The sequence below is a fragment of the Peromyscus maniculatus genome, chromosome 6 (genome assembly GCF_049852395.1).
Source record: "Peromyscus maniculatus bairdii isolate BWxNUB_F1_BW_parent chromosome 6, HU_Pman_BW_mat_3.1, whole genome shotgun sequence".
NCBI classification, from domain to species: Eukaryota; Metazoa; Chordata; class Mammalia; order Rodentia; family Cricetidae; genus Peromyscus; species Peromyscus maniculatus.
In genome coordinates this window covers 76,591,463-76,617,280 of record NC_134857.1, presented here as the reverse complement: position 1 = coordinate 76,617,280, position 25,818 = coordinate 76,591,463, and the positions used below count along the sequence as shown (strand labels likewise).

General features: G+C 48.8%; 1 protein-coding gene across 2 annotated transcripts; it reads right to left on the bottom strand.

The window, feature by feature from the left end:
- Positions 1-3,422: 3,422 nt before the first annotated feature.
- Positions 3,423-25,692, bottom strand: Lix1l (limb and CNS expressed 1 like). Of its 2 annotated transcripts, XM_042279550.2 has the most exons (6): positions 25,307-25,688; positions 15,364-15,527; positions 10,536-10,676; positions 8,027-8,122; positions 7,260-7,337; positions 3,423-6,200 (listed from the first exon to the last, which is right to left on the bottom strand). In XM_042279550.2, the coding sequence occupies exons 1-6, from the start codon at positions 25,596-25,598 to the stop codon at positions 5,958-5,960; spliced, it is 1,014 nt and encodes a 337-aa protein (XP_042135484.2). In that variant the 5' UTR covers positions 25,599-25,688; the 3' UTR covers positions 3,423-5,957. The 2 variants fall into 2 exon arrangements, with proteins under 2 accessions (XP_042135484.2, XP_076430727.1); XM_076574612.1 differs by lacking the exon at positions 10,536-10,676 and having other exon boundaries at positions 25,307-25,692.
- Positions 25,693-25,818: the final 126 nt, after the last annotated feature.

The window sequence follows — 25,818 nt, the reverse complement described above, 5'->3', positions numbered from 1 at the left end:
AAAAATCTCTCACAAGTGTGCCTTCCATTTCTGAATTGTCAGAGTTCTCTAGAGTCACAGAACTTATGGAATGAATCTCTCTTCTATTAAAAACAGGTTTTCAGCCAGGTGGTGGTGGTGGTGGTGGTGGTGGTGGTGCAGCACACCTTTAATCCCAGCACTCTGGAGGCAGAGCTAGACGGATCTCTGTGAGTGCGAGGCCAGCCAAGTCTACAGAGTGAGATCCAGGACAGGCACCAAAACTACACAGAGAAACCCTGCCTCAAAAAACAAAAAACAAAACAAAACAGGGTTTCACTATGTATCCTTAGCTGGCCTGGACCACCCCCTCTATGTACAGATAGGCAGATAGATGGGAATTTATTGGAATGCTGCAGTCCAACAATGCTTGGCCTCCTTCCATCCTGATGCTGTTCCTCCAGGTCTTTGGTTCAGCCTCATCCTTTAGGGTTCAATACTGTCACTGAAGGCATTCTTATCATCCTTTCCTGCTTCTTTCCTTCTTAGATTTTAAGAAAGGATGCTTAATTGCCTTGTTTTGTTTCTAACTTGTTTATGGACTGTTTTTCCCCCCTTATAATGTAATCCTTTTTTTTTTTCTTTTTTGGTTTTTAAGATGGTGTTTCTCTGTGTAGCTTTGCACCTTTCCTGGAACTCACTTGGTAGCCCAGGCTGGCCTGAAACTCAAGAGATCTGCCTGGCTCTGCCTCCCAAGTGCTGGGATTAAAGGTGTGCGCCACCACTGCCTGGCTATAATGTAATCTTTAATAGTAAAGATGCTTCTTTGTATTTAATTATCTTCAAAACTTTAACTGGTAAAGAAGAAATTGATGAATTTCAGAGTGAAAAGGGATTCTGTATGCTTAAAGTCATGTGACTGGGAAGTAAATGTATGAATGGCAGCTTAGGATCATATTGCCATGCTAAGGATTTTTGCAGATTAATCCTAAAATAAGAAATTTCTCCTAAAATATTTTGAGTGTTCATATTTTTCTTTTTTTCTTCTTCTTTTTCTTTCTTTCTTTCTTTTTTTTTTTTAAAGATTTATTAGGGGTTGGGGATTTAGCTCAGTGGTAGACCACTTGCCTAGCAAGCGCAAGGCCCTAGGTTCGGTCCTCAGCTCTGAAGGGGAAAAAAAAAAGATTTATTTATTTATTTAAGACAAGTCTCATTATGTAGTCCTGAGTGGCCGGGAAATCAATATGGACTAGGCTGGCCTTGAACCCACAAAGATCTGTCTGCCTGCCTCAGCATGAGCCACCTCATCCTGCCTTATTTGTGTCTGTGTGGTGGTGGAACCTGAGGACAGTGGCCTCAAGAGGCCAGAGGAGGACATCAGATCCCCTGCAGCTGGGTTTCAGGCTGTTGTGAACCGCCCAGCAGAGGTGCTAGGAACCCAACTCCGGTCTTCCACAAGAGCAGCAAGGGTTCTCAACCTCTGAGCAATCTCTCCTCCAGCCCTATATTTATGACTTTTAACATTTGGAAATACCTCCCTCCCCCATAGCTTCTAAATCATTTTTGCTTGGCATTTTTTTCCTTAAACAGATCTTTAAAACATAAATTTACCCTAAAAGGACATTTAATCACTACTACTATAAGTAGAAAAGCAAGATTTTCTACAGTATATTTGCACAAAAATATAATGTAAAAAGCCGTGTGTTGGGGTTGGGGATTTAGCTCAGTGATAGGGCACTTGCCTTGCAAGCCCAAGGCCCTGGGTTTGATCCTCAGCTCCAAAAATAAAAATAAAAAGCCTTGTGTTGGCCCCAAGGGCCACATAAACCTATTATGATGATGATGCATGCCTATAATCCTAGCTCTCAGTGGCAGGAGGCTCAGAAGGAAGTTCAAGGTCATCCTCCAATAAACCAGGAGTTCAAGACCAGCTTGGAATACTTGAGAATGTTGGTGGTTGTTTGTTTTTTTTAATATGTTGGTCCATCTACCACTAAAATCCTCTCGGCTGACATCAAGAGCTTGTTGAAGAAAATACGATGTTGAATCTTTATAGAATGAGCATTTCAACACCAATGAGAGTGGGAGAGAGGAGATGTCGGCGATGGACTGAAGCCAGCACAGCTCCCGAAAGGCTTCTATCCCAGGTCCAGTTTGTACTCTCATTTTATACTCTGAAGCCACAAATGGGGCAGCCAAGCAAGCCAGACTTTACAGAAGTGTACGGGCAGTCAGCAGGTGGTTAGGGCAATGACCCACTGTTCTGGCTATTTCTCCAGGTCATTCTGTTCAGGTAGCAAATGAAGTCATGATTGGCAAATAGGAAGTACTAGCAGTGCTCTAAGTAAGCCATCAATAAATCAGTATCTAATAGTTGTTTTTTCCTGGCTTATTCTACCTCAGGCTCACATATAAAACTGGGAAATGCTGTTATTCAGGCTCACATATAAAGCTGGGAAATGCTGTTATTCAGGCTCACATATAAAGCTGGGAAATGCTGTTATTCAGGCTCACATATAAAGCTGGGAAATGCTGTTATTCAGGCTCACATATAAAGCTGGGAAATGCTGTTACAGGTAGAGACAGCTCATCGACAGTTTAAAGAAGGCAAAGAACAGGCGTGAACGCAGAGGTCAGTTGGAAAGCTACTGCCGTGGTCTGGTTCAGACGTGACGAAGGACTGAATAAAGCAGGAAACAGATTGGGGTTCATAGAGTGCGGCCTCAACAGACAGTGACTGATGGGATGGTGCCGGGGAAGAGCTGAGGAGGACCTTAAAGAACTAGGCGAATGATAATTCTGCAGTTGATCTAGGACGTCGGGGAGGCGCCAGTGCAGAGAAACAGGCTTCATCTCGGATATGTGAATCCACAGCGTTTCTGTCGTGTCTGGATGGTGATGGCCAGTGGGCAGAAACACAGATATCAAAGCTCAAAACAAGTTGAGATGGAAGAAATATATTTGTGAATCCTACGGATAGAGTTTAAATTGCCATAGTGGGAATGAGCTTGAGAAAGGGCCATGGGCAAAATCCAGGCTCCTTCACTCTTTGGAGAAGGAGGGCAGTTACTTTCCCTCAGCAGTATGATCTTGTTCCCACCAGCCTCAAAACCTTTGTCGGTGTATGTGTGGGTTCATGAGGCCAAGTCAGAGCTCCTTTGATAAACTGCCTCAGTCATGATGTGACAGGATGTGACACACGCTTGTAATTCCAGATTCTGGCAGCAGAGGCAGGAAGGTAACTGTTGCGAGTCTGGGGCCAGCTATGGCTCCACAGTAAGACCCAGTCTCGAAAAACCAGACAGGAAAAAACAACCCTCAGGCTGAGTGGTGCATGGCCCTGATCTCGTTATTTGGGAAGTGGAGGTAGGGGATGAAGTAGTCAACATTCAAGGCTAGCTTCAGATACACAGCAGGTTGGAACTGCATGTGGTCCTATCACGGGGGAAAAAAGTCATTCTGGCTTACTAGACAACCCATTTTTAATTGTGTAAAATTTTACATATAAAATACATAGAAAGTACCAAAAAGATAACTAAAATCTTCAACATCAAAAGTGGACAGAACAATTTTTCTCATGTTCTTTGGAGTCATGAGTTTTTGAGAAAGACAATGAATCCAGGAGGTACAAGGACAATTCTTCCCAAAGCTCATACCCCTTAATACATCTTACACAAAGAAAGGAGCCCAGGAGAAATGGGATGGCTCGTCGCTTCTGGGTTATATATACCAGTTTAAAACAGATACACCTACCATGCAATGTGGGAGCCTCTATTCCAAACCAGTGTGCCTTCTGAAATAAAGAGGCAGGGTTGGGAGAATCAAGGGACCCTTTTCTAAGCACTGACACTGTTGTAACAGGACTCGCTACCTGATCCCATGTGTCCTTGTCACAAAGATGATTTCAAAAGCAAGAAAGCTGCTTTTCACGGTGCTTCTCCCAAGTGAGCTAACTGGTCTAATCTACTCCTCCCGCTCCCCCCAACCACCACCCTTTCTGCAGTGGAGATTGAATTGGGCCCTCACCTGCCAGTCAAACCCTACCACTAAGCTGTATTCCCAGCCCTGTTTCCACGTCCTGTTTTTGAGACAGTCTTGCTAAGTTACCCAGGTTGTCTCTGAACTCACTCTACCTGGGACCGACCTTAAATTTCTGACCTTCTTGCCTGAGTCTCCAGAGTACCTGGGATGGCAGACCTGCATCACTAGGTCAGGCCTAGTTCCTAATCTAAAAGCCAACTGCGACTGTTAAGTGGGAAGTCAAACTGCAGTAGCAGTACAGTGACAGAAAGCGCACTGAACACTAATACAGGATAGCAGAGGTCACAGCAACACGGGGAACTAGAGCTTACTGCATAACATTGTCCAGGAGTCCAGCACGCTGCCTATCGTCCTGGTCGTTTCTCCTCACACACAAGTACCTAGTTCTCTTCCCTCTCTTGCTCTCTTCCACGGTCCCACTTAGGAAGACCCACGTTCTCATCCAAGTGTCATCAACTCCTGTTCTCACAGTCCGTGTGGAGGAAAAGAAGGAAGACACAGGAAGTGAGAAGCTAAGGTGTAACACTTAAGAGTCAACAGCACAACTCAGTGGGCCCGAGAGGAACATGGTTCTCACTCAGCAGAACAGATACAGTTTCTAAAGAGCAAAATGCTTCTTCCAGTCCCTGAAGGAGGGGCTAAGGCAGCTGAGGTGCTGTTCCATTGTAATCCCGGCACATGGGAGGTGGATGCAGCAGGCTCAGGACTTGGGGGTCATTCTAGGCTACAAGGAGAGTTTGAGGCCTGCTTGGGCTGCACAGACAAGATGAAAGGGGGAAGTGTGTGTAGCTTACTAAGTATGGTGAGCAGGGAATGGCGGGGAAAGGTCTGCTGACCCCCACCGTCTTCTTACATCTGGAAATCTCAACTGCTGGAAGGGTATCGGGAAGCCCAGGAGCAGTTCACTGCTGCCCCCCACCCTCCGCGTGGATTGGATTTATAATTCTCTTGTTCTTGGGCAGTTTCTCGGGAGAGACTTCAAAATAAAAACCAGGCCAGGCATGGTGACCCGTGCCTGTGCTCTCAGCAGGGATACCTGCCGCTATTATGAAGCTCTCCTAGTCTACAGAGTGAGCTCCAGGCCGGCCAAAAAGAAGCCCGATCTCCTGTTCCTTCTGGACAAGGTAGGGAAGCCCCTAAACAAAGGAGCCTTTGGAGGCGAGGAAGGAGGAGAGTAAGCAGGAAAGGAGTATCAGAAGGCCCACCTCAAGCCAAAGGCTCCACACCCACCCTGGTTCAGTCTAGAGAAAGCAGGGCCATGGATGAAGTGGGGCACATACTCCTTATTCCAGCTGCTGTTTTATATGTAGGAGAGGAGGGCTTTGAGAACATCTGAGACACTGTAGCCCATGTTGACCTGCAACTGACTGTGTCGTCCAGGCCGGCCTCATATTCACAGCAACACTGTCTCAGACTTCTGAGTGCAGAGACTGTTATAGCTATGAGTCATCCCACCTGACTGCTTTGTTTTGTTTTAGTTTTTGGCTTTTTGAGACTGGGTTTCTCTGTTGTACCAGCTCTGTCTGTCCTAGAACTTGCTCTGTAGCCCAGGCTAGCCTCAAACTCAGAACCACCTGCCTCTGCCTCCCGAGTGCTGCCATTAAAGGTGTGCGCCACCACCGCCTGACGAGCTGACCGCTATTTTAAGAAAGAGAGACATGAACGCTTAGTAAATTGTACTGTACTACTGAAATGAATTACATCCTTAATCTGAAGGTTTAAAAGCCAACACAGCTCTAAAATGAAACAGTGATACTGCAAAGGTAACTACATCCCCAACTGGAAGTTAGAAAAGGGATCTCAGCAAATAGGAATCCAGGTATAGAATTTATACATATATATCTCTCTATATTTTAAAGTATAAAATTGAGAAAGTATATACAGAAATCATCCTACGCCTTAGAAAGGAGACATACAAAAAAGGGCTGGAGGGCGTGGCGATAGAGGGCAGCAGACGCTCAGCAGCTGGAGGAGTGCATATTGCCCAGCTGCCCCGCAGCCAGCATGAGAATGTCTTTCTTCTCCTTGTGGAAGCGCAGCTCCTTGCCCGCCAGCCGGGCTTCATCCAGCTCCCGTTCAGTGGAGGCCAACTCCCTAGACAGTGCCCCCGGCACACTCTGCTCCCGGCTCACCCAGTCCAAAGCCATTTGGTGGCGAATATCATCATCCAGGGCCCGGTGTGAATAATGAGCCAACACCTCCTGGTCAGGGAGAGGAATGCAAAAATCACTGAGAAGGTAAAAACATAGAGCACAGGGACCCCAATGGTAAAGATGAGTCAGTCATACATACCATACAGCACAGTGACCCCAACAGACAGGCGCATGTCACACCATATATAGCACAGTGACCGCAATGGAACTTAGCCTTGATGTCTGAACTGAAGTTAGCTCGTGACCTACAAAGATTTGTTTGCCCCTGTGTTATAAGAGTGAGTAACTCAGAAGTGGGGGGAGGTGAATATGTGCACAGACAATGGAGTCCAGAGCAGCCAGGGCTCAGAGCTCAGGGGCAGGCAACCCCTTCCAGTGCCCCAGCAGCGTGTGGGTGTTCGACTGAGGTGGGAAATGTGGTCATCTTTTAAAAACAACAAAATCTCCTGAATGTGGGAAAACCTCAGCACACTGTCTCAAGTCACCATGAACATGTGCTCAAGGGTCTGTGGAAATGCCCATAACTTGGCAAAATTACGTTAGTGTGCTAGACTTGGTCCTTCCTGCTTCTCAGTGAGAAAGACGCCCTGAGTGTGACAGTTTCAGAGTTAACAGCTCATCATGAGGGAGGGAGCAGACTAGTCATGTCATGGCAGCTAGGGAACAGAGAGGTCAAGGGGGGGTAGTCTGTTTCATTTCGAGACAGGGTCTCACTATGTAGCACTAGCTGCATGGAACGGCCTCCTAAGTGCTGGGATTAGAGGCGGGGGCTGCCAAGCCCAGGTCAGCCAGAGGGCTCCGTAAGGGGGCTATAGTGGGTAAGGAGGTGAGGGGACCCCAGTGACATGCACAGAGCAAGAATACAAGAACAGGCTGGCACTGCAGGAAGCTGAGGCAGGTGGATCTCTGAGTTCAAGGCTAGCCTGGTCTACAGAGTGGGTTCCAGGATAGCCCAGGCTACCAGAGAAACCCTGTCTCGAAAAACTACAAAACCAAAAGAATACAAGAGCAAAGAGGATTCTGAAATAAGGCCTTCAGTAGTTACAGCCTGGTAGCCGGTCCACACAGCCCAAGCTCTTCTGCCCTTTTCCCTCAGCCGACTCTTACCTGTCGAGAGCACTGTCTTTCCCTCATGGCCTTAAGGCTGCCATTCCAGTGCAGCAGCTGAAAAACTGTCATTAGCTCCTGAGGGAAGAAGATAGGAAATACCAGTGTAATGGCTAATTTTGGTTGTTGACTTGATAACACCTGGGATTAACTAAGCCCCAAGCTGCTGGGTACACTGTGAGGTTCTTTTCTTGATTGAATCATTTGAAGTGGGAAGACACACACACACACCCCTCCCTCCAATCTGGACCACACTTGTGGCAGCCCATATAAAGGACATGGAAGACGGAAACTTGCTTTCACAGCAAGTCCATTCCATCACTGGTAGGTATTACAGCCCACTTCTTTGGGATTCTGGTGTAGACTGAAGACCAGCTAAGACATCCAGCCTGGAGGACTGAACAACTACTGGATTCCTAGAGACAGCCTTTGTTGGAAAATCAGACCACAGCCTACAAGCCATTCTAATAGATTGTGTGTGATCTATCTGTTCTGTTTCTCCAGAGAATCCTGGCTAATACAACCAGGATAATGATTTTAAGTTAGACCGCATCAAAATCAAATGGGGAACTTTTTACAAAACGTATCTGTGGAAGCATCTAACACGTATAATCAACTCTGGTGTAACTTGGGGGTAGAAAGGTAACTGTACTTTGATGATCTAACCACCTTCTCTCCACCTTTTTTCAGAATAATGAGGTAGAGGTAACTAGCTGGTGCGTCGGGCTGGCCTGTGTGACTAGAGCCAGGGACGTGGGGGACAGTACCTGGAACTCCAGCATTGACTTGCCCTTATTAGACTCCAACATGAATCGGAACGCGCCAATCCCTGTATTCGGGTTGTCTGCTTCCTCTCTGTTACCCTGGTAACAAGAAAGAAAAAGACAAGTAGGTTTCCAATCAGAAGGATCATTTTGACCAGCATTATCCAATAGAAATTAGTAACATGTTTGTGCACGTTTACGAGTGTGTGCACCAGTGCACACGTGTGTGTGTGTGTGTGTGTGTGTGTGTGTGTGTGTGTGTGTGTGTGTGTGTGTGTGTACTCATCTGGAGGCCAGTAGATTGCTTCAAGTGTTATTCCTCAGGAACACTGACCACCTCCTTTGAGACGGAGGGTTGTTGGCTCACCAATTATGCCAGACTGGCTGGCAAAGGAGCCCCAGGGATACGCAGCTCTGGACTACACACATGAGCCACCACACTAGCATTTTAAATGGGCTTTGGGGATCAAACTAAGGACCTCCTGCTTGCGAGGCAAATGCTTTATATGCTAACCCATCATTCAGCCCTTCATGAGCCATGTATTTACTTTTTTAAAAAAAATAATTTAACTTTATTTTATGTGCATTGGCATGAAGGCATCAGTTCCCCTGGAACTGGAGTTACAGACAGCTGTGAGCTGCCATGTGGGTGCTAAGAATCGAACCCAGGTCTCTGGAAGAGCAACCAGTGCTCTTCAGCGCTGCATTCTCTCTCCAGCCCCGTATTTACTTTTTAAAAGATTTTTTTAAATGTGTGTGTCATGTGTGCAAATGCCAACAGAGGCCAGAAGAAGGTAGCAGATCCACTAGAACTGGAGTTCCGGGTGGCTCTCCTGACACAGGAACCGGACCTGGGTCCTCTGAGAAAGCAAGTGCTCTTAACTGCTGAGCTGTTTTTCCAGCTCCCACATTTGATTTTAAATTTCTCAGTTGCTACATTGAAATAAAAATAAATAGTTAAGAGATATTCTGTGTGCACGCTAGTGTGGAGGCCAGAGATGGGCTTTGGGCCTCTTCCTTTCTCCGTCTCTCAGGAAACTCAGCTCTGTGATTGGGTACAGTGAATGGCCATCAAGTTCTAGATCTATCTCCACTCACAAAGCTCCCCCCCCACACCTTTTTTAAATTCTTTGTGTCTTTCACATATCATGCTTCCCAATCCTACCCATCTCCCTCCCCACCCCAAAATAAAATGAGAGAAAATTTAAGAGAAAAAACAGGGAAAGAAAGGAAGAAGGAAAATCTTGTCATGGAAGCTGCGGTGTGACACAGTGAGTCATGAAGTAAACCCCTTTATCCATATATTTTTACATGCAAGCGTTTATCGAAAAGAATCACTGGTCTGGTTGGAGGCCCCGGTCTCTACTGCACCATCAACACTGGGCCCTCACTGGGACTCGTCCTGGACATCCCATTGCTGCCCTGTGTTGTAAAGATCCTGCAGCCCTGGGTCCACTGGACTGACATCCTCCCCCCTCTCGCCCCCATATCCAGCCGATCACAGATGGGATGGATGTTGGCGTGGGTCAACACAAAACCCTGGTTCTGGGCCTGGGTAGCTGCAGGGTTGGTCAGCCAGCCAGCTCTCCCCTGTCTTTGCCACCAGGGTGAACTTTCCAGAGTTGCTCTGGCTAGTTCACCCCCTGCAGCAATGAGCAAGGGGCAGGGCCAGTTCTCTGGCTTTCAAGTCCTCAGGGTTGGATCTCCCACACCCACACCTTCAGGGCCAGCTCTGCTGTGTTGCCCAGGTGAGGTGTGGGGCCACTCTCCTGAGTGCTGTAGCTAATGAGGGGCAGGGCCAGCTCTCCCACCTGCTTCAGGTGTTGACTGGGGGAGGAGGGCACCTCTCCCCAGCCCATGCTGCAGAGCTACCTATTTTTAAGGAACAGGAACTGAAATTTTAAACCAAACTTAGAAGTAAAAGTCAAGCATGAAATTATTTCATTATTTTAATAGCTCCAAAATTCCATAAATTGGGACCAGTGAGATGGCTCAGCAGGTAAAGATATTTCCTCCAAGCCTGGAAACCTGAGTTTGACACTGGATCCTTCATGGCAGAAAGAGAGAACCAGAATGGCCTCCCAGAAGTTGTCCTCTGACCTCTACATATGCACCATGGCATGCATACAGACGTGATCAAGGTTTTAGTATTGTTTTTGTTTGTTTGGGATAGGTTCTCCCTCTGGCCCTGGCTATCCTGGAACTCACATAGATCTGCCTGCCTGCTGAATACTGGACTTAAGGTATGTATGTATCACTATGACTATCATAAAATTTTTTGAATTCCACACATCTTGAATTAAAAGTATCTAGATATAAAAGAAACACAAAGAGACAAATCATTAAACGTAAAAACACAGATATAGAATTAAAGACAGATATGGAGCATAGGACACACAGAAACATTGATGGAATAAACAGAAGAGAAATGCAGACAGAAAAGAACAAAAACACATGGGTTCCCTGGATCCCACACACACACTCTCCCTCCTCCCATTTCCAAGTTATTTACATTGAAAGATGCCAGGGCCTCTGAGACGCTCTTCTCAATGAACTCATCAGTAATTCTTCGGGATGGATGTTCGTTAAACACGGAGTTCATTAGTGCAATCTTCGCAGCACTTCGCCGGGCCTCAGCCTTTGTGGGGCAAAACTAGGCAGGGGAGAAAGAGGGAGAGTATGTACTGAGCATCTCCGAGGGAGGAGGAACAGCAGGAAGCATGCCACTGAGGAGGAAGGCATTTGGACACCGTAGATGAATCAGTTGCGCTCATCACACTTTCCGAAGCTTTACTGTGAAATGGCTGGGGTGTTTGAAAACATAACTTTGACTCAACATCCTGAAGTCATTAAAGAACTGGAGATGACTAGCTCACAGCAAACTGAAGGCAGAGCGGGAAGGGCTGCTGAAGTCAGCGGATAACCATAAGACACGAAAAACGCCTCTATTTAAACTGTCAACAGAACTAATTACTCAAAAGCCAGCTCCTGGCCAGCTCCTGAGGCAAGGATGTCTGCATGCTAGATAACCCAAGATGAAAACACGTCATGTCCCATCAGAAGCATCCATCTGGGATTCTTGCTCTTCAGTCTCAGCTGTAAACAGGCAGGCCACAGGAGCTACCTCCACAGGGTCTAAGTCTGAAGATGTCCGTCCGTCTGTCCGTCCGTCCGTCTGTCCCCCACCCCCACCCCCCGGCCCCCAGTAGATGCAGGAAGATGGGTAGCTGAGGGAAGGAAGGCTGATGGAGGAAAGCAGGGGAAACAGCAGCTTGTTTTAAATTGTAGCCAACATGGGCATCACGGCAAATCTGATTTTCAGAAGGCTTGGCCCATCCCAGCTTCAGATCCCTCGCCATCATACCGCTCTGGTATAAGCAGTCTTTTTGTCGGGCACTGAAGAAGCCTCTGGACCCACTGCCATTCATGATTAGGAGGAGTGGTGTGTGGCTTTTTGCTTTTTGAGACAAGGTCTCTGTAGCCCTGGCTGTTCTGGAGTTCACTATGGAGACCAGGCTGGCCTTGAACACCCAGAGATCCCCATGGCTCCCCAGTGCTGGGGTTAAAGACATTGCTGTACCACACTGGTTTGATGTTCCAGCTTTTAAAAGGAGAGTGGGAGATGCTCGTCCCTTGCCTATCACCCTTAACTCCTCCTAACTTCCCTCCGTGGACAGTTCCCCCCCGAGACGGCATATGGAGCTTGATACATTCACACTAACACTTCCCGTTCCTTCAGTTCCCGTTAACTGCCTTATCCTATAACGCTGCTTCTGAAAAGCCGGCTGTGAAGAAAGCCACCGGGAGAGTTTCACCTGCCAAGGTGGATGTAAAACAATGAGCTGAAGAGGCCAAGAAGAGATCATTTCAGTTCAGAGAGTAACCAAGTACAATAACGGTTCCTTTGTGAACATCGTAAAATTCAAACTGCCCCTCAGATTGTGACGAGGTGAGAAGAAGGAGCCATAGTATTCTTTAGTAAAGAATCCTGGGGGCTGAGAGGGCTCAGTGGTTAAAGTGTGAAAGCCAGAAGTCAGACCCCAGATTCCGGAACCCACATAATGCCTGTCTGAAATTCCAGTCTCGGAACACCAGAGATGGGATGGATCCCTAAAGGAAGCTGGCTAGCGAGACCAGCCATGTTGGCAACTCTGGGTCTGACTGAGAGACTGCGTCAGTGAGTAAGGTGGAAGAGTGTTGATGTTTGCCCACATCAACACGGGAGTCCGCATGCACACACAAAAGTGTACCTGCACACACTGCCTGCACACCACACACATGAAAATGGAAGACCAAATGTAAACACTCGTCTTCCCGGGCTTATATTTATTTATCTGAAATGGCTCAAGTGCTGAGTCAAAAAGCTTAGTCATGTGGTTTAAAACAAGGTTTCCAAGCCAGACGTGGTGACGCCTTTAATCAGCACTCCAAGGCAGAAGCAGGCAGATCTCCATGGGTTCCAGGCCGGCCTGTTCTACATTGTGAGTTCAAGGACAGCTAGGACTACAGAGAAACCCTGTCCAGAAAAACAAACTAAGTAAACAAAGTTTCCTCAGGGCTTCCTGTTTGAGGCAAGAACTGAGCGATACAGTGGTTCTTGTTCAAAATGCAACAGGTGATTGTCCATGTGCTCGGGTCTGAGTGGGTGCCATGTTTTTGTTTGGTTTTTTTGAGACTGGGTTTCTCTGTGAAGCAGTTCTGGCTGTCCTGGAACTCACTCTGTTGACCAGGCTGGCCTCGAACTCACAGAGATCTACCACCCCCCCACCCCCCCACCCCCCCACCACCCCCCCCCCCCCCCCCCCCCCCCCGTGCTGGGATTAAAGGCATGCCCACCACCACCCAGCAGGTGGCAGATTTTCAATACCAAATAAGAAAGAAGACAGTTTGCAAGGCCCTCCCTGGGTTCAATCCTATGTGTATGCGCACACATACACATATATACAGAGCCGGGGGGGGGGGGGGGGGGGGGGGGGGGACCTTGGACCCTCCAGAACCCTTGAAGAGATAATCAGTAACGATGTACGTTATATGATGGGGTGCTGGGGACAATTTTAAGAGCCATGCCATATCGCCTGCCTGAGTTAAGTGTCTGTTCTCCAATATTGAGCCACTTACCAGAAACTTGTAACATGCCTGGACAAGTCCCGAGTTATTAGAAAATGTCCTTATCTTTCTGCTACACTGACCATTAGCAAGAATGTTTTGCGGTTGGGTTGCTTGGTTGGGCAGCCTGCAAAGCAACCCGACAGTCCCCTGATCTTTTCCCGAAGAAAGCTTCCTGCTCCGCTTGCTATAAAACCTGCCTGAGAAAAATGAAATTTGCAGCTTGATCAGAATACTGTCTTGCTGTCAGTTCTTCGTGTCTCTTGTCCCTTTCGTACGCCATTCCCCCTTCCAGGGTCTCCGTTGAAGACCCCGCTGGCCGGCTGGCCGGGACAATGGGGAAACCCAAGGGGCTATGGCAACAGCAAGGGTCCCTACCTTATCTGAAGGGGACACAACCGCATCAAAACCAACCAAAGGTGTCTCTTGGTTAGAGTCTTTAAATGCCTATGCAGACTCTTAAGCTGACATTTTGGAAGGCTGCCTTCCTGTCTGAAATGTGGGTGCGGAGTCAATTCTTGATGATTATATTCATATCAATCGACAATAATTTCTTTAAGTTTTTACAATTTGTTTTTTTACTTTTACACGTGCGCACACGTGTGTGTGTGTGTGTGTGTGTGTGTGTGTGTGTGTGTGTGTGTGAGAGAGAGAGAGAGAGAGAGAGAGAGAGAGAGAGAGAGATGGGTGTGAGTGCCTGCACAGGCCATTAGAGGGTGTCAGGTCCCTGGAGCTGAGGTTACCGTGGTGAGTGCTGGGATCTGAACCCGGTCCTCTGAAAGAGCAGCCAGTGTTCCTTAATGGCTGGACTCTTTTTAGCCCTGTAACTTCTTACTGTCCTATGAAAGTAGTTATTCTTTCCATCATGGCCAGCGCTTCATATCTGTACAGAATGTTAGCAACAGGAAAAATTTCAAAACAGTATCCCCTGGGGGCTGGGGTGGCACTCATCTGTAGTGTTTGCCTAGCATGTAGGAGGCCCGGGGTCAGCCCCCAAGCACTGCATATATAGATAGTCCCAGCACTTGGGAGACGGAGGCAGGAGGATCAGAAGTTCAGCATGATCATCCTTAGCTACTCAGTTTGAGGCCAGGCTGGGCTATATGAAAGCCTGTCTTTAAAAAAAAAAAGGAGGCCGGGCGGTGGTGGCGCACGCCTTTAATCCCAGCTCTCGGGAGGCAGAGGCAGGCGATTCCTGTGAGTTCGAGGCCAGGCTGGGCTACCAAGTGAGCTCCAGGAAAGGCGCAAAGCTACGCAGAGAAACCCTGTCTCGAAAAACCAAAAAAAAAAAAAAAAAAAAAAAAGGAGGAGGAGAAGGAGGAAGAGGGACTGGGGAAAAATGGCTTATTAGTTAAGAGCACTTCTTGCTCTTTCCAGAGGACCTGAGTTCAGTTCTCAGTACCCACATCACAAGGTTTCCAGGCACCTGTAACACCAGCCCCAGGGGATCCACCATCATCTTCTGGCTTCAGTGGCACCAGCACTCACACATTCCCCACACAGACACCATATACATTTAATTAAAAAAAAAAATCAGGGGCTAGAGATGGCCCAGTGGTTAAGAGCACCAGCTGCTCTTCCAGAGGACCTGGGTTCAGTTCCCAGCACCCACATGACAGCTCACAACTGTCTGTAACTCCCGTTCCAGTGGACCTGACACCCTCACACAGCCACACATGCAGGCAAAACACCAATGCACATAAAATAAGAATAAATAAATTATTTTAAAAAATAAAATCAGAGCTGGAGAGATGGGGTCAGTGGTTGGGAACACTGGCTGCTTGCTCTTCCAGAGGACTCAAGGTTTGATTCCCAGCACCCACACGGCAGCTCACAACCATCTGGGATTCCAGTTCCAGGCTACGGGGGCACTCCACACATGTGACACACAGACATACAAGCTGGCAAAGCACCCATACACATTTAAAAAAGAAGAAATGACAGGAAGTTGGAGTGCAGTGGAAGCCAGATTAATGCAAAGGTTAGGTGCCGGGTCTGATACAGTAAGAGAGGGCACAATCCAATTTGAGATGGGTTTTTGCAGGATGAAAGAAAGCGTGCGTGCGGATGAGGCACCTCGGTGACCTCCTGAGCCTCTGGTGCTTGCCAGGAGGATTTGCCCGGAGTTTGGTGACTCAACTATGTGACTTCAGGCAGAGATTAATGGCCACAGTAATAAAGTCCTTATTAGCACGAACACGCTTTTCCTTACGCTGCTGCCTTGTAACTCTTACCTGGAAACTCCCAAAACAACTGCCCCCGGGCAGAGTGACGTAGCAGACATACGGAGGACTGTTGGAAGGGACCATCTCGTACACCACCAGAGCCCCGTTCTTCAGGTCGGCGCCCCGGGACTGCTTCATCTGCCAGAATTCCTGAAGAGCCTCCACCACGTTCACTGCAAGAGGAGAAGCAGGCAGCTCAGCCTAGAAAGCAGCTCCAGGTACTGCTGGGTTGTAGGTGCCTGGACCAAGTCCTCGCTCCTGGTCATCACTTAAAACACTTAAATTAGTAAACGCAGACCGACAGATCGGCACGCCAAAGCTGGGCTTCCCCTCCTCCCGAGTCCTCCAGCCCCTAACTTCCCGTGACCTTATATATGGGGTCAGGTAAAGAAACGGGACCGTGGAAGACAGAAGAGCAAAAGGCTTCTGAATGTGCTCTAACTGAAAATTAATCCAAATCAAATATGACATGAGCCCAGGTGTCTCTGACAGTGTGGTGGCGGAGTGTCTTCACAACACTGCAGCCTTGGTGCCTCATGCTGCCACTAAGGTGGCTGAAACCCTCCTGCTCGGCCTGGAGACCCTCGTACATCATCAACTGCAGTGCCTCTAACGCAAAGTTTTCGGATCTTATGGGAACATAATCGTTTAATTACGGAAAACAAAGACTTAATATTTTCCCATTATTCCCCAGCATGTAATTATAAAGTTCGTGTATTTTTGGATTGTATTGTGTTACAATGTTTCATTTAAAAGTTGTTTGAGAAAAAAATGGCGTATTTAGAGCAGTAGAATTTTAGATTATTGATTTTCCTGTATGTATGTGAGTGCTTTTGCCTGGATGTATGCCTGAGCACATGTGGGAGGGAGCCACGGAGGTCAGAAGCATGCGTCAGATCCCCTGGAGCTGGAACTTCGGATGGCTGAGAGCCACCATGTGGGATCTGGGAACCAAACCCGGATCTGCTGAGCCATCTCTCCAGCCACTTGGTTTTTGAGAAACAGTCTTACTGTGTAACCCAAGCTGGCCCACAGCTGGAGACATTTCTGTTTCAGTCTCCTAAATTCTGGAACCACAGGCATAGCCAACCAACCCACCCCCCACAGTGTTCTGAAAACTTTAGACAACCCTGCCATTCAAGGAAATAAGGCTCCAACTTCTGCTTCATGTGAATAAAGCAATGATAAGTTCCTTTCTGGTCTAGAATGCATGTGTATATTGTGAGAGAGAATAGAGGGTGTGGATGCTCTTCGGGGGCTCTGCCTGGGTATAAATGGTTTGTTGGGGGACCTTTTATTGGGCAATACTCCCTGTGGGTCTCTTCTGCTCCTCCACTCCTACTGGGTGTGTGGCAACCCTGCAAAGCCCTGCCTACTTTTTCCATGGGTCACTTCGCAGGACTGTGTTTGCAGGAAGAGCGCTGCAATGATTCCCACGAGAAAGAGCAAGCTTGCTGCCCGCAGAGGGGCTCACACCTCTGTCCCAGCATCCACAAGGCTGAGGCGGCAGGACTACCTCAAGATCGAGGCCAGCCTGGGAGACATCAGACAAAGTAAGTTCCAGGCGAGCCTGGGCTACTGAGGGAGACCTTGTCTCACAAAACTGATGATGATGATGACAAAATAAATAAATAAGAAGAACAAGCTTGCTTAGTGCTTATCATAAAAGAGAAGGTTCTGGAGCTCAGTGTTGCTCTCACGATGAAACCCAGCTGAGCCTTCTGCTTCGGACTTAGGAAGCAGAAGACTGAGGCACCTACAGTGCCTGATGCTCTTTGCTGTGCTATGAGTCATAAAGTCCATTATCTCCAGCTCAGAAACCGTGTGACTTCGAAGCATTTACTAAACAGGAGCAGCGAAGTTATCAGTTGTAAGCAGGGAAACATCAAGCTCCAGACACGACACCGTATTCTAGAGCACTCCCTCCCATCCCTCGATGGATGGGCTGGGTCACTCCACAAACATATTACCAAGTGTCGGCTCTGCGATCGACTGTGAACTAGACCCTGGGCTGAGATAACGGCTCCTTTTCTTTTGGGCAACATTGTAAAGAAGGGGAAAGGTCAGCCAGGCTTTGAGCCAACTGCAACTCTGGTAAGTCCTAGAGAGCAAGAGCCAGGGAGAACTGCTGTTTTTAGGCGCTTCTGACTAGTGTTGAGGGGTGGCTTGGTTGGTTGACTGGTTTTGTTTTTTGAGACAGAGTCTCACTGTAGATTCCTGGCTGTCCTCAGATTCACAGACACACCTGCCTCTGTCTCTCTGTGCTGGGATCAAAGGTGGGAGCCACCACACCCAGCTCTCCCCTAGAGTTAAGAAGATCAAAAAAGCCACCTTGAGGGGGTGATGACAGACTGAAGTATGCGCAGAGACTCCTTAGGCAAAGGATGAGAGGACAGTACTCCGTATACAGGACAGTGGGTATGAAGGCTGTGAGCGAGGACGGAGCACAGCAAACACGTGGAATAGGAAACCACTGTGGCTGCAGGAAGACGAAGGGATGTGAAATGCAGGATGCAGATGCAAAAGACGGCAGTGAAGAGACTGAGCAGGGCCTTGTCTAGGGCAAGATTCAAAGCAATGGATTGTATATAGGAAGGGGGGATCTGGTCAGTTCAGCGGTGGAGTGGATCACTTGGTCTCCAGACACGTCAAATGGCTTTTACTGAAGCCCCATAAATCATCACACACGCCTTGTAGCACCTTACAGCATGGCCACCCTCCCACTCCTGAAAACACAAAAACGCATCCGTTTTTTCAAACTGTTAGTTTGGGTCTGTCAAGACGATACTTAGATGAGATAAACATGCAAGAGATAGCTAGCTGGGCAGTGGTGGCGTACGCCTTTAATCCCAGCACTCAAGAGGCAGAGGCAGGCGGATCTCTGAGTTTAAGGCCAGCCTGGGCTACAGAGTGAGTTCCAGGACAGCCAGGACTGTTACACAGAGAAACCCTGTCTTGACAAAACCCAAACAAATAAACAAAAAACAAACAACAACAACAAAAAAAACCATGCGAGAGATTTATCGGAGAAGTAGGACAAGGAAGGTCTGACGTGTGGAAGGAGAGAGACTTAGTTGGGTTGGAGTTGGATTGCTCAGGCGGCAATGTAGTTCCAAGAAAGGTTTGGCCAAGCCAAGAAATCTTTAGGTCAAAGGAATTCCATCTCTCATCCCATGTGCCTGCATTAACATCCCTGTTTGTGCTCAGTCATTGACTGAGACGGCGACAGGAGCCGTGGCCTGTGCGCCAACACGGTGGTGATGGACTAGCGAGGGCAGGGCCAGAGCTGTGGGCCAGTTCCGCTTCTGAAGAGGAGTCTGGCCCAACCTTTTCAGCAAGCAAAACTTAGTCTTCAAGGAGGGAAAGAACAGCGCACAACCTTGGCCAGCAAGATGATCAAAGCCAAGTGGCCAGTAAGTCAGCCCTTGCCTGCTCGGCAAACTAAAGCAAAGACCTCCCCATGGCAGCCAGCAGGGAAAGCAGCGGAAGGCCTTTCCTCGTCTCCTACATGTAACTGACTTGCTAAAGTGTTCACTCTTGGGCAGAAGGAAAGGCTTCTTTCCCATCGTTGGTCGGCGAGGCTCTTCAAGTCACTCCTGCCCAGAGAGCTCCGCTCTCTTTGTTCCTTCCCCTGAGATCTTTTCAGTCTCCGTTGTCCCTTCTTCGAGACAAGTGACAGCTCCCCTAACAACAGGGAGGACAGGGTGAAAGGGAAGGGGAGGCCGCCCGGGGGAAGGGCCTGCTCAAAACCCATGTTCCGCCCGCTCTAGTTAAACTGAGCACTGCCATCCAGCACAGGCTTAGTTTTTTAAATGATTATTCAAAGTCAAATGAGGAGCTAATTCCACAAACACCGAGTGTGAAATGAGAGAGTGTGTGTGGGGGGGTTGTTTGTTTGTTTGTTTGTTTTGTTTTAAAGCAATTCATTATGTCCTACGCTTGGAAATGCCCAGAGTAATGCTGTGAGTGGGGGAGACGAGCCTGAGGGGCTCAGCCAGGCTTGAGGAAGGGCAAATGACGTCCTCCAGGGCTCAAGGCCTGCAGAGTTGCAGCATGAATCTGTATATCCTAAAGCCACTGTCCTTTCCAGCTGGGAAACCCAGCCCGAGATCCAACCCAGGTCAGAGCTTCTAAAGGGCTCCCAAGTCCCCTGAAACGTACAGAAAATTCTATATGTGTGCTTTGTGTGAGTTTGTACATTATAAGTGAGGAGCCCATAGGTTTTTTGGGTTTTTTTGGTGGTGGTGGTGGTGGTGGTGGTGGTGGTGGTGGTGGTGGTGGTGGTGGTGGTGGTTAGTTGGTTGTTTTGTTTGTTTGTTTGTTTCCAGACAGGGTTTCTCTGTGTAGCCCTGGCTGTCCTGGAACTGGCTCTGTAGACCAGGCTGGCCTCAAACTCAGAGACCCCCTGCCTCTCTGCCTCCCGAGTGCTGGGACTCCAGGCATGTGGCACCACCGCACAATAGGTTTGTTCGTTTTTGGATTCAGATTCTCGGTGAGGAATCGGGACATAATGGTTTCTGTAGGATATGTGAAGAGGTGCTGAACAGAATATATGTTTGATAGATGCCATGCTCTGTGAAGTTACTGGAAATCCCGGGTCGAGCAAAGTTCAAACAGTGAAGGCTGTTAAATCCTTACACTGTGATGTGAGGACACAGAGGGGTGCTCAGGGTTTTACCAGCAGGAAATTAAACACCAGATGACTGTCTAAATGAAGTGTCAGTGACAAACCATACCCACACCGATAAAGTCACTAAACTAACACATCGGGGCTAGAATTGTATCTCAGTTGTTAAGAATATGTGCTTAGCATCCTCGAAGCCTGGGTGCAAGGCCCAGCTCCAGTCTCCCCCTTCCCTCAGCTCCCCCAGGAAACCATGAAACTAAAGAACACTTGAAATCATGAGACTAAAAAGCGGGGCTGGGAAGAGAGCTCAGCAGTTAAGAGTACTTGTTGAGCAATCCAGAGGACTGAAGTTCGGATCCCAGCACCCACAGATCAAGCCAGGTGTCTACCAAACACCTGCAGCTTCAGCTCTGAGGGATCCAGTTCCACCTCTGGCCTCCTTGTGAACTGGGGTATGCATACACCTTCATGTAGACACACACACATACACACACACACACACACACACACACACACACACACACACAAACACACACCACACCACACCTACCTCATAAAATAGATCTAAAAAAAGGGAATAAATCTAGGATGTAGTTCAGCAGCAGAGTACTGGCCTCACGTGCACAAAGCTCCAGCTCTGGGTTTAATTCCCAAGCACTGCGGAGGATGAGGGGAGTGATACAGGAACAGCAACAGTAATAGTAAAAGAATAACTACAGGGCCAGGGGAGGAAGCATACATCTGTAATCCCGGCCCCGAGGAGGCTGCAAGTCTGAGGCCAGGCAGGACTACATGAGCGCATTCCTCACAAAACAAAACAAACACAGAGGTAAGAAAAAAGACAACCCTGGTGAGGATGAAGGAGTTAGAGGACAATAAACAGGTAATGACATTGAAAGGTAAGATGTTCCCCTGTTCATACCGGTTTGTAAGGATACGCTGGCGAGGCTCATCGAACGTACTATGGAAAAGAGGGGAGCTGTTCAACAGTCTCTTACCTAAGATTTCCTTCCCAGTCTTTAGAAGACCGGGACGAGCCCACGGCGCACGGAAGTTTTGGAAGGGCGGCACTGTGAAGCAGCAGTGACTTTGGCAGGGCCGTAGGAAGGCTAAAAAGTGCATCCCGTCAAGATGTGTTTATTTAGTCCCTGGAAGCTGCGGATGTCACCTCACGGGACAAGGACTTTGCAGGTGTGTTTAAGGAATCTGACTCAGGGAAATCATCAAAGATTATACTGGTGGCACCAGGAGACAGAGGCGAGTGGATCGCTATGAGTTCAAGGCTAGCCTGATCTGCATTATGAGTTCCAGGCCAGCTAGAACTACACAGGTAAGAGCCATTCCCCCCCCCCCAAAACAATGAAACTGTGAGGGCACTCAGAGTTGGCAAAACACAGGAGAGGAGAAGGCATGGAGGCAGACACCAAGCGATGTGGTCATCATCAGGTCCAGGAATGCCGCTGCCAGCAGAAGCTGGAGAAGCCAAGGGAGACTAGACTTTCTGGCGGGATCCTGCTAACACCCGTTTGACCCAGTGATACTGGTGCTGACGTCTGGCCTGCAGAACTGTAAAAGAAGACACTATTTCGTTTTAGTTTTTTGAAACAAGGGTTCGTATATCCCAGGCTGGCTTCAAACTCCCCATGTAGCCAAGGATGGCCATGAATTTCATTGTTGCTTCTGCCTCCATCTCCCAGGTAAGATGACAGATGTGCACCACCACAGCCACTCCATTTCTGTTGTTTCAAGCAGCACAATTTGTGATGCTTTGTTATGATAGCCACAAGAAATTCACAGGGGTGCGGATCCATTATTTCCGAAAATTGTAAATGCTCATACCATTTTAGCTCCATTGACATTTTTAGAAAAAGAATCTGATTCTGATGACAAAGTAGCTAAGCAGAAAATATCACATGAAATTCATTTATTCTTGGGTTGCAGAGATGGCTTATTGGTTTAAAGCAATTACTACTCTTCCAGAGGACCCAAGTTCAATTCCCAGCACCCACATAGTGGCTCAAAACCATCTGTAACTCCAGTCCCTGGGGATCCAATACCCTGTTCTGGTCTTTGTGGGCACTAGGCATGAACATGGAGCATAGACATGCATGCAGGCAAAACACCCATACACACACACAGACACAGACACAGACACACACACACACACACACACACAAATTTAAATCAAGACAAGGACTATAATACTCATTTTGCAAAAAGTCTACAATTTAAGGAACAGACCGGAAGTAACAGAACCAGGATTAAGAAATAATAATTCATTTGGCTGCAAGACAAGCCCTCTTTCTATTGTACTATCTTGCTTTATTGCACCATTAATCCTCACACGCGCTCTAAAGCAGACTGAGCTCTATCAAGATAGAGACTAAATATGTGCCTTGTTCACCACTGCATCTGGCGAACAGTAAATATTGTCAAATGGATAACTGGAACAGGTAAGGCATAAAGAGAGGAAGCCATATCGCCGAGATCACATGGCCACTGTATGACAGGGCCAGGGCCCCAATCCAAATTCTATACACTGTGAGGTGATCTGAGATCCAACAGCAAGCCAAGCATGAGGGCACATGCCTGTAGTCCCAGCAGTTGGGAAGCTGAGGCAGGGGGGTCACCACGAATTGGAAAGCCTGAACTACACAATGAGTTCCATGCCAACCTGGGCTATATACCAAGACCTTCTCTCAAAAACCAAACCAAGCTGGGCGGAGGTGGCGCACACCTTTAATCCCAGCACTCGGGAGGCAGAGGCAGGTGGATCTCTGTGAGTTCAAGGCCAGCCTGGTCTACAAAGGGTGTTCCAGGACAGCTAGGGCTGTTACACAGAGAAACCCTGCCTTGAAAAACCAAAACAAAACAAAATAGCCAGCACAACAGTGTGTGTGACTTTTGAGCAGGAATGGGTAGGGGAATGGGGAGTAGGGAAGTAACAAAAGAGGGAAGTGTGTGTGCATGTGCGTGCGTGCGTGCGTGCCTGCTGGGATCCAACACTGGTGGAGGTCGATCTAAAAAGTCAGGAAGTAGCGAGCTTCGAGTCACAGGAAGACGGCGAAGGATGTGAACTGAAGATGGTGTGTAAGGTGTTGCCCGATGAAAGGCTGATCTGGACAGAGACCAAAGTAACTTATACTCGGGCCAGTCGAGCACCCCCTGGCTATCATGCCATCAGTCACAAGGGCATCTGGGCACACGCCAGTGGAAGCTTTGCCCATTAACTGAAGCAGAATAAGCGGTTCCATGTGGTGAAGGACTGTGAGCCAAATCAGCAGAGCGCCAGATTCTCCTACAGCGCTAGCTGGACACCCAGACTGGAAACCAGAGACTCGGGAACAGTAAGAGTATGGTGGGAGGTGGGGAGACTGAAGGAGAGCCTCACCACAGAGTCTGAAGCCTGACAGACTGCTCTTTGTCAGTGAGAACCCTTTGTTCCCTCGTCCTTTCTAGACACCCAGCCAGAGGCTCTTCAGGGCAGAGGAACACAGGCAAGGAAAGAGGCTACATTTCTCTATAATGTTCATCCAACACCTGGACATTTCCAAGAGGAACTCTTCAGGATTAGGGTGACACCCCAAGGCCAAGTGTTTCCCTTGGAATTGACGTAAAAGGCCTGAGGCAGGAGGATGTAGCTGACGGCAGTTCGGTCATACAGCCTCGTCAGACCTAGGAACCCATCTGGGAAGTAGCTAGGTTGGTCACGAGTTTCTGAAACATGGCCACTTGTATGCCCAGCGCCACACAGAGTCCCAGCCATGGTTGGAATCCAAACTGGTTAGAGTGCAGGGAAATTAACAGTCAATGAACAATCAGACATGCAGCAGAAGGGGATCTGCACATCTGGTTTCACTGAAGCCTTTGGTTCTACAAATATTTAAGAGTAGGGGAAAAGGAAACATGTTCTTAAGGAAGAGCTAACCAGGAAATCTGAGCCAACAATCATTTTAAGTGCCCAATTATGTTGCCTTAAATTATCTTAATTATCAGAATCTTTATTAATCCATAGCACAACTCTTGAAGAAACTGTTGCTCAGTGAAGTTATGAGTCCCCCCCTAAAGACAGAGCTGGCAAGTGACAGGTCTCCAAAGCCTGTTCATGCTGTTTTCAGTCCCGCTTCCTCAAGAAGGAAGGAAAGAGGGAAGGAGAGGGGGAGGGAAGGGAGGGCCAGCAGTTGGGAGCTAGAGGAAGAAGTGAGGAGGAGGAGGAGGAGGAGGAGGAGGAGGAGGAGGAGGAGGAGGAGGAAGAGAACGATGTGCAACTTTTCTCCTATTAAAATAGAAAGGATACAGTTGCTTTCAGACCAAGGAGGACCTGATCAAGCAAACAGAAGTGATGTGTCTGAGATTCCAGACTTCAAGTCTGGCTCACACACCCTTCACTGTGTGTTCATTGGTCGCTTAACCTCTGAATTTGGAACCAGAATTCTGACAGGAAATTGGTTAACATCGCCTAAACAAAAACAACAAAGAAAATCCTCACATCCCTCTTCCCAGAAATTAGGCATCTTTAAGCTGGAGATTTCTAAGCAAAATAGGGTTGCTGCCTGGCTCGTTTCCACAGAATTTAGCATTGAGAGAGCCAAGGCCTGCGATTTATCCTCCGTTCCTGGGCAGGGGCCAGGAACGCAGAGCCAGCCAGAGGCCCGAGTTGTGAGGTTCCCAACTGAAAGACACTGAAGTGAGGGACCAAGTCACAGGAAGCTGGCTCGGCCTCAATGGTTGTGGGTCCAGATTCAAAGAAACGACTATTGTGAGTGACTTCTGAAAGCACTCCCTAATTCTCCAGCAGATGTGAAGTCGGGACGGAAATTTCATGGTGGGGGTAGGGCGGGGTGGAGAGGTACGTGAAGAATTACAAAGTCAGGGTTAAGGAGCCAGAGGACAGGAATTGCTGAAATCAGAGAGGAAAGAAGGGTAGGTAGGAGCAATGTCCAGGACTCCACACAATAGGGGCCGGTTCTCAAAGAGAGAAAAGAAGGACGTTAAAACCTGAAGCCTACAGGAGCTCTGCGGCCGACAGAGAAAAAGTTGAAAAGAAAAGAGGATTGCATCTGAAAAAAAAAAAAAAGGAGTCTCTGGATAATACATGAATAACTCTTCCCCCCCCCCCCGCCCCGTGTGTGTGTGTGTGTGTGTGTGTGTGTGTGTGTGTGTCTGCGCGCGCGCAAGCGCCTGTGTCTGTCTGTGTCTGTGTCCAGAAGGAAACTCCCCAAAAGGAAATGCATGCGAGGGCTGGACGCCAAGCCGAGCCACCGGGAGGACAGCGGGAGGCAGCCCCCTGCCGCAGGAGGCCAGCCCCCCCCCACACTCACTCACCTCGGCCGTAGCCCTGCGTGTGCTTGGCGAAGCTCCTCACCACCGCCTCCACGGCCTCGCGCAGCACGGCCGGGCTCCCCGAGGCGCCGGGGGGCAGGGGCAGCCCGGGGGCCCCCGCCAGCAGCAGCGGCGGCGGGGGCGGGGCGGGGGGCGGCGGGGCGGGCGGCGGGCCCGCGGGGGGTGTGGCGGCGCTCGGCGGGGCCCCGGTCACCCCCGGCCGCAGCGCTCGCAGAGTGCCTCTCCCGCCGGCACCTACGCCGGGCTGCAGCCGCTGCGCTCGCATCGTCTCCATCCCGGCCGACGGCAGAGCTGGGCCCCGCAGCTGGCCAGCCCGGCGAGCTAACGGTCCCAGCTACCCCGGGTGTGCAGGAGCCGAGGGACTGAGGGCGGTGCCGGGACCCAGCTGTCCGTCAAGAGCGGGCGGGGACGAGGCAGAGGCCACGCCAATCACTGGTGGAGAGGGAGGGAAGGGGCGGGCCCCTGCGCCGCCTTAGGCAAATGATGGAGGAAGG

What these genes read in the sequence shown, in the direction of transcription:
- Lix1l (XM_042279550.2), bottom strand. Translation starts at nt 25,598, where the DNA reads ATGGAGACGATGCGAGCGCAGCGGCTGCAGCCCGGCGTAGGTGCCGGC. An exon ending in CACGCAGGGCTACGGCCGAG is followed by an intron (nt 15,528 to 25,306) that starts GTGAGTGAGTGT and finishes CTCCTCTTGCAG; the next exon opens with TGAACGTGGTGGAGGCTCTT. An exon ending in AAAGACAGTGCTCTCGACAG is followed by an intron (nt 6,201 to 7,259) that starts GTAAGAGTCGGC and finishes CTCCCTGACCAG; the next exon opens with GAGGTGTTGGCTCATTATTC.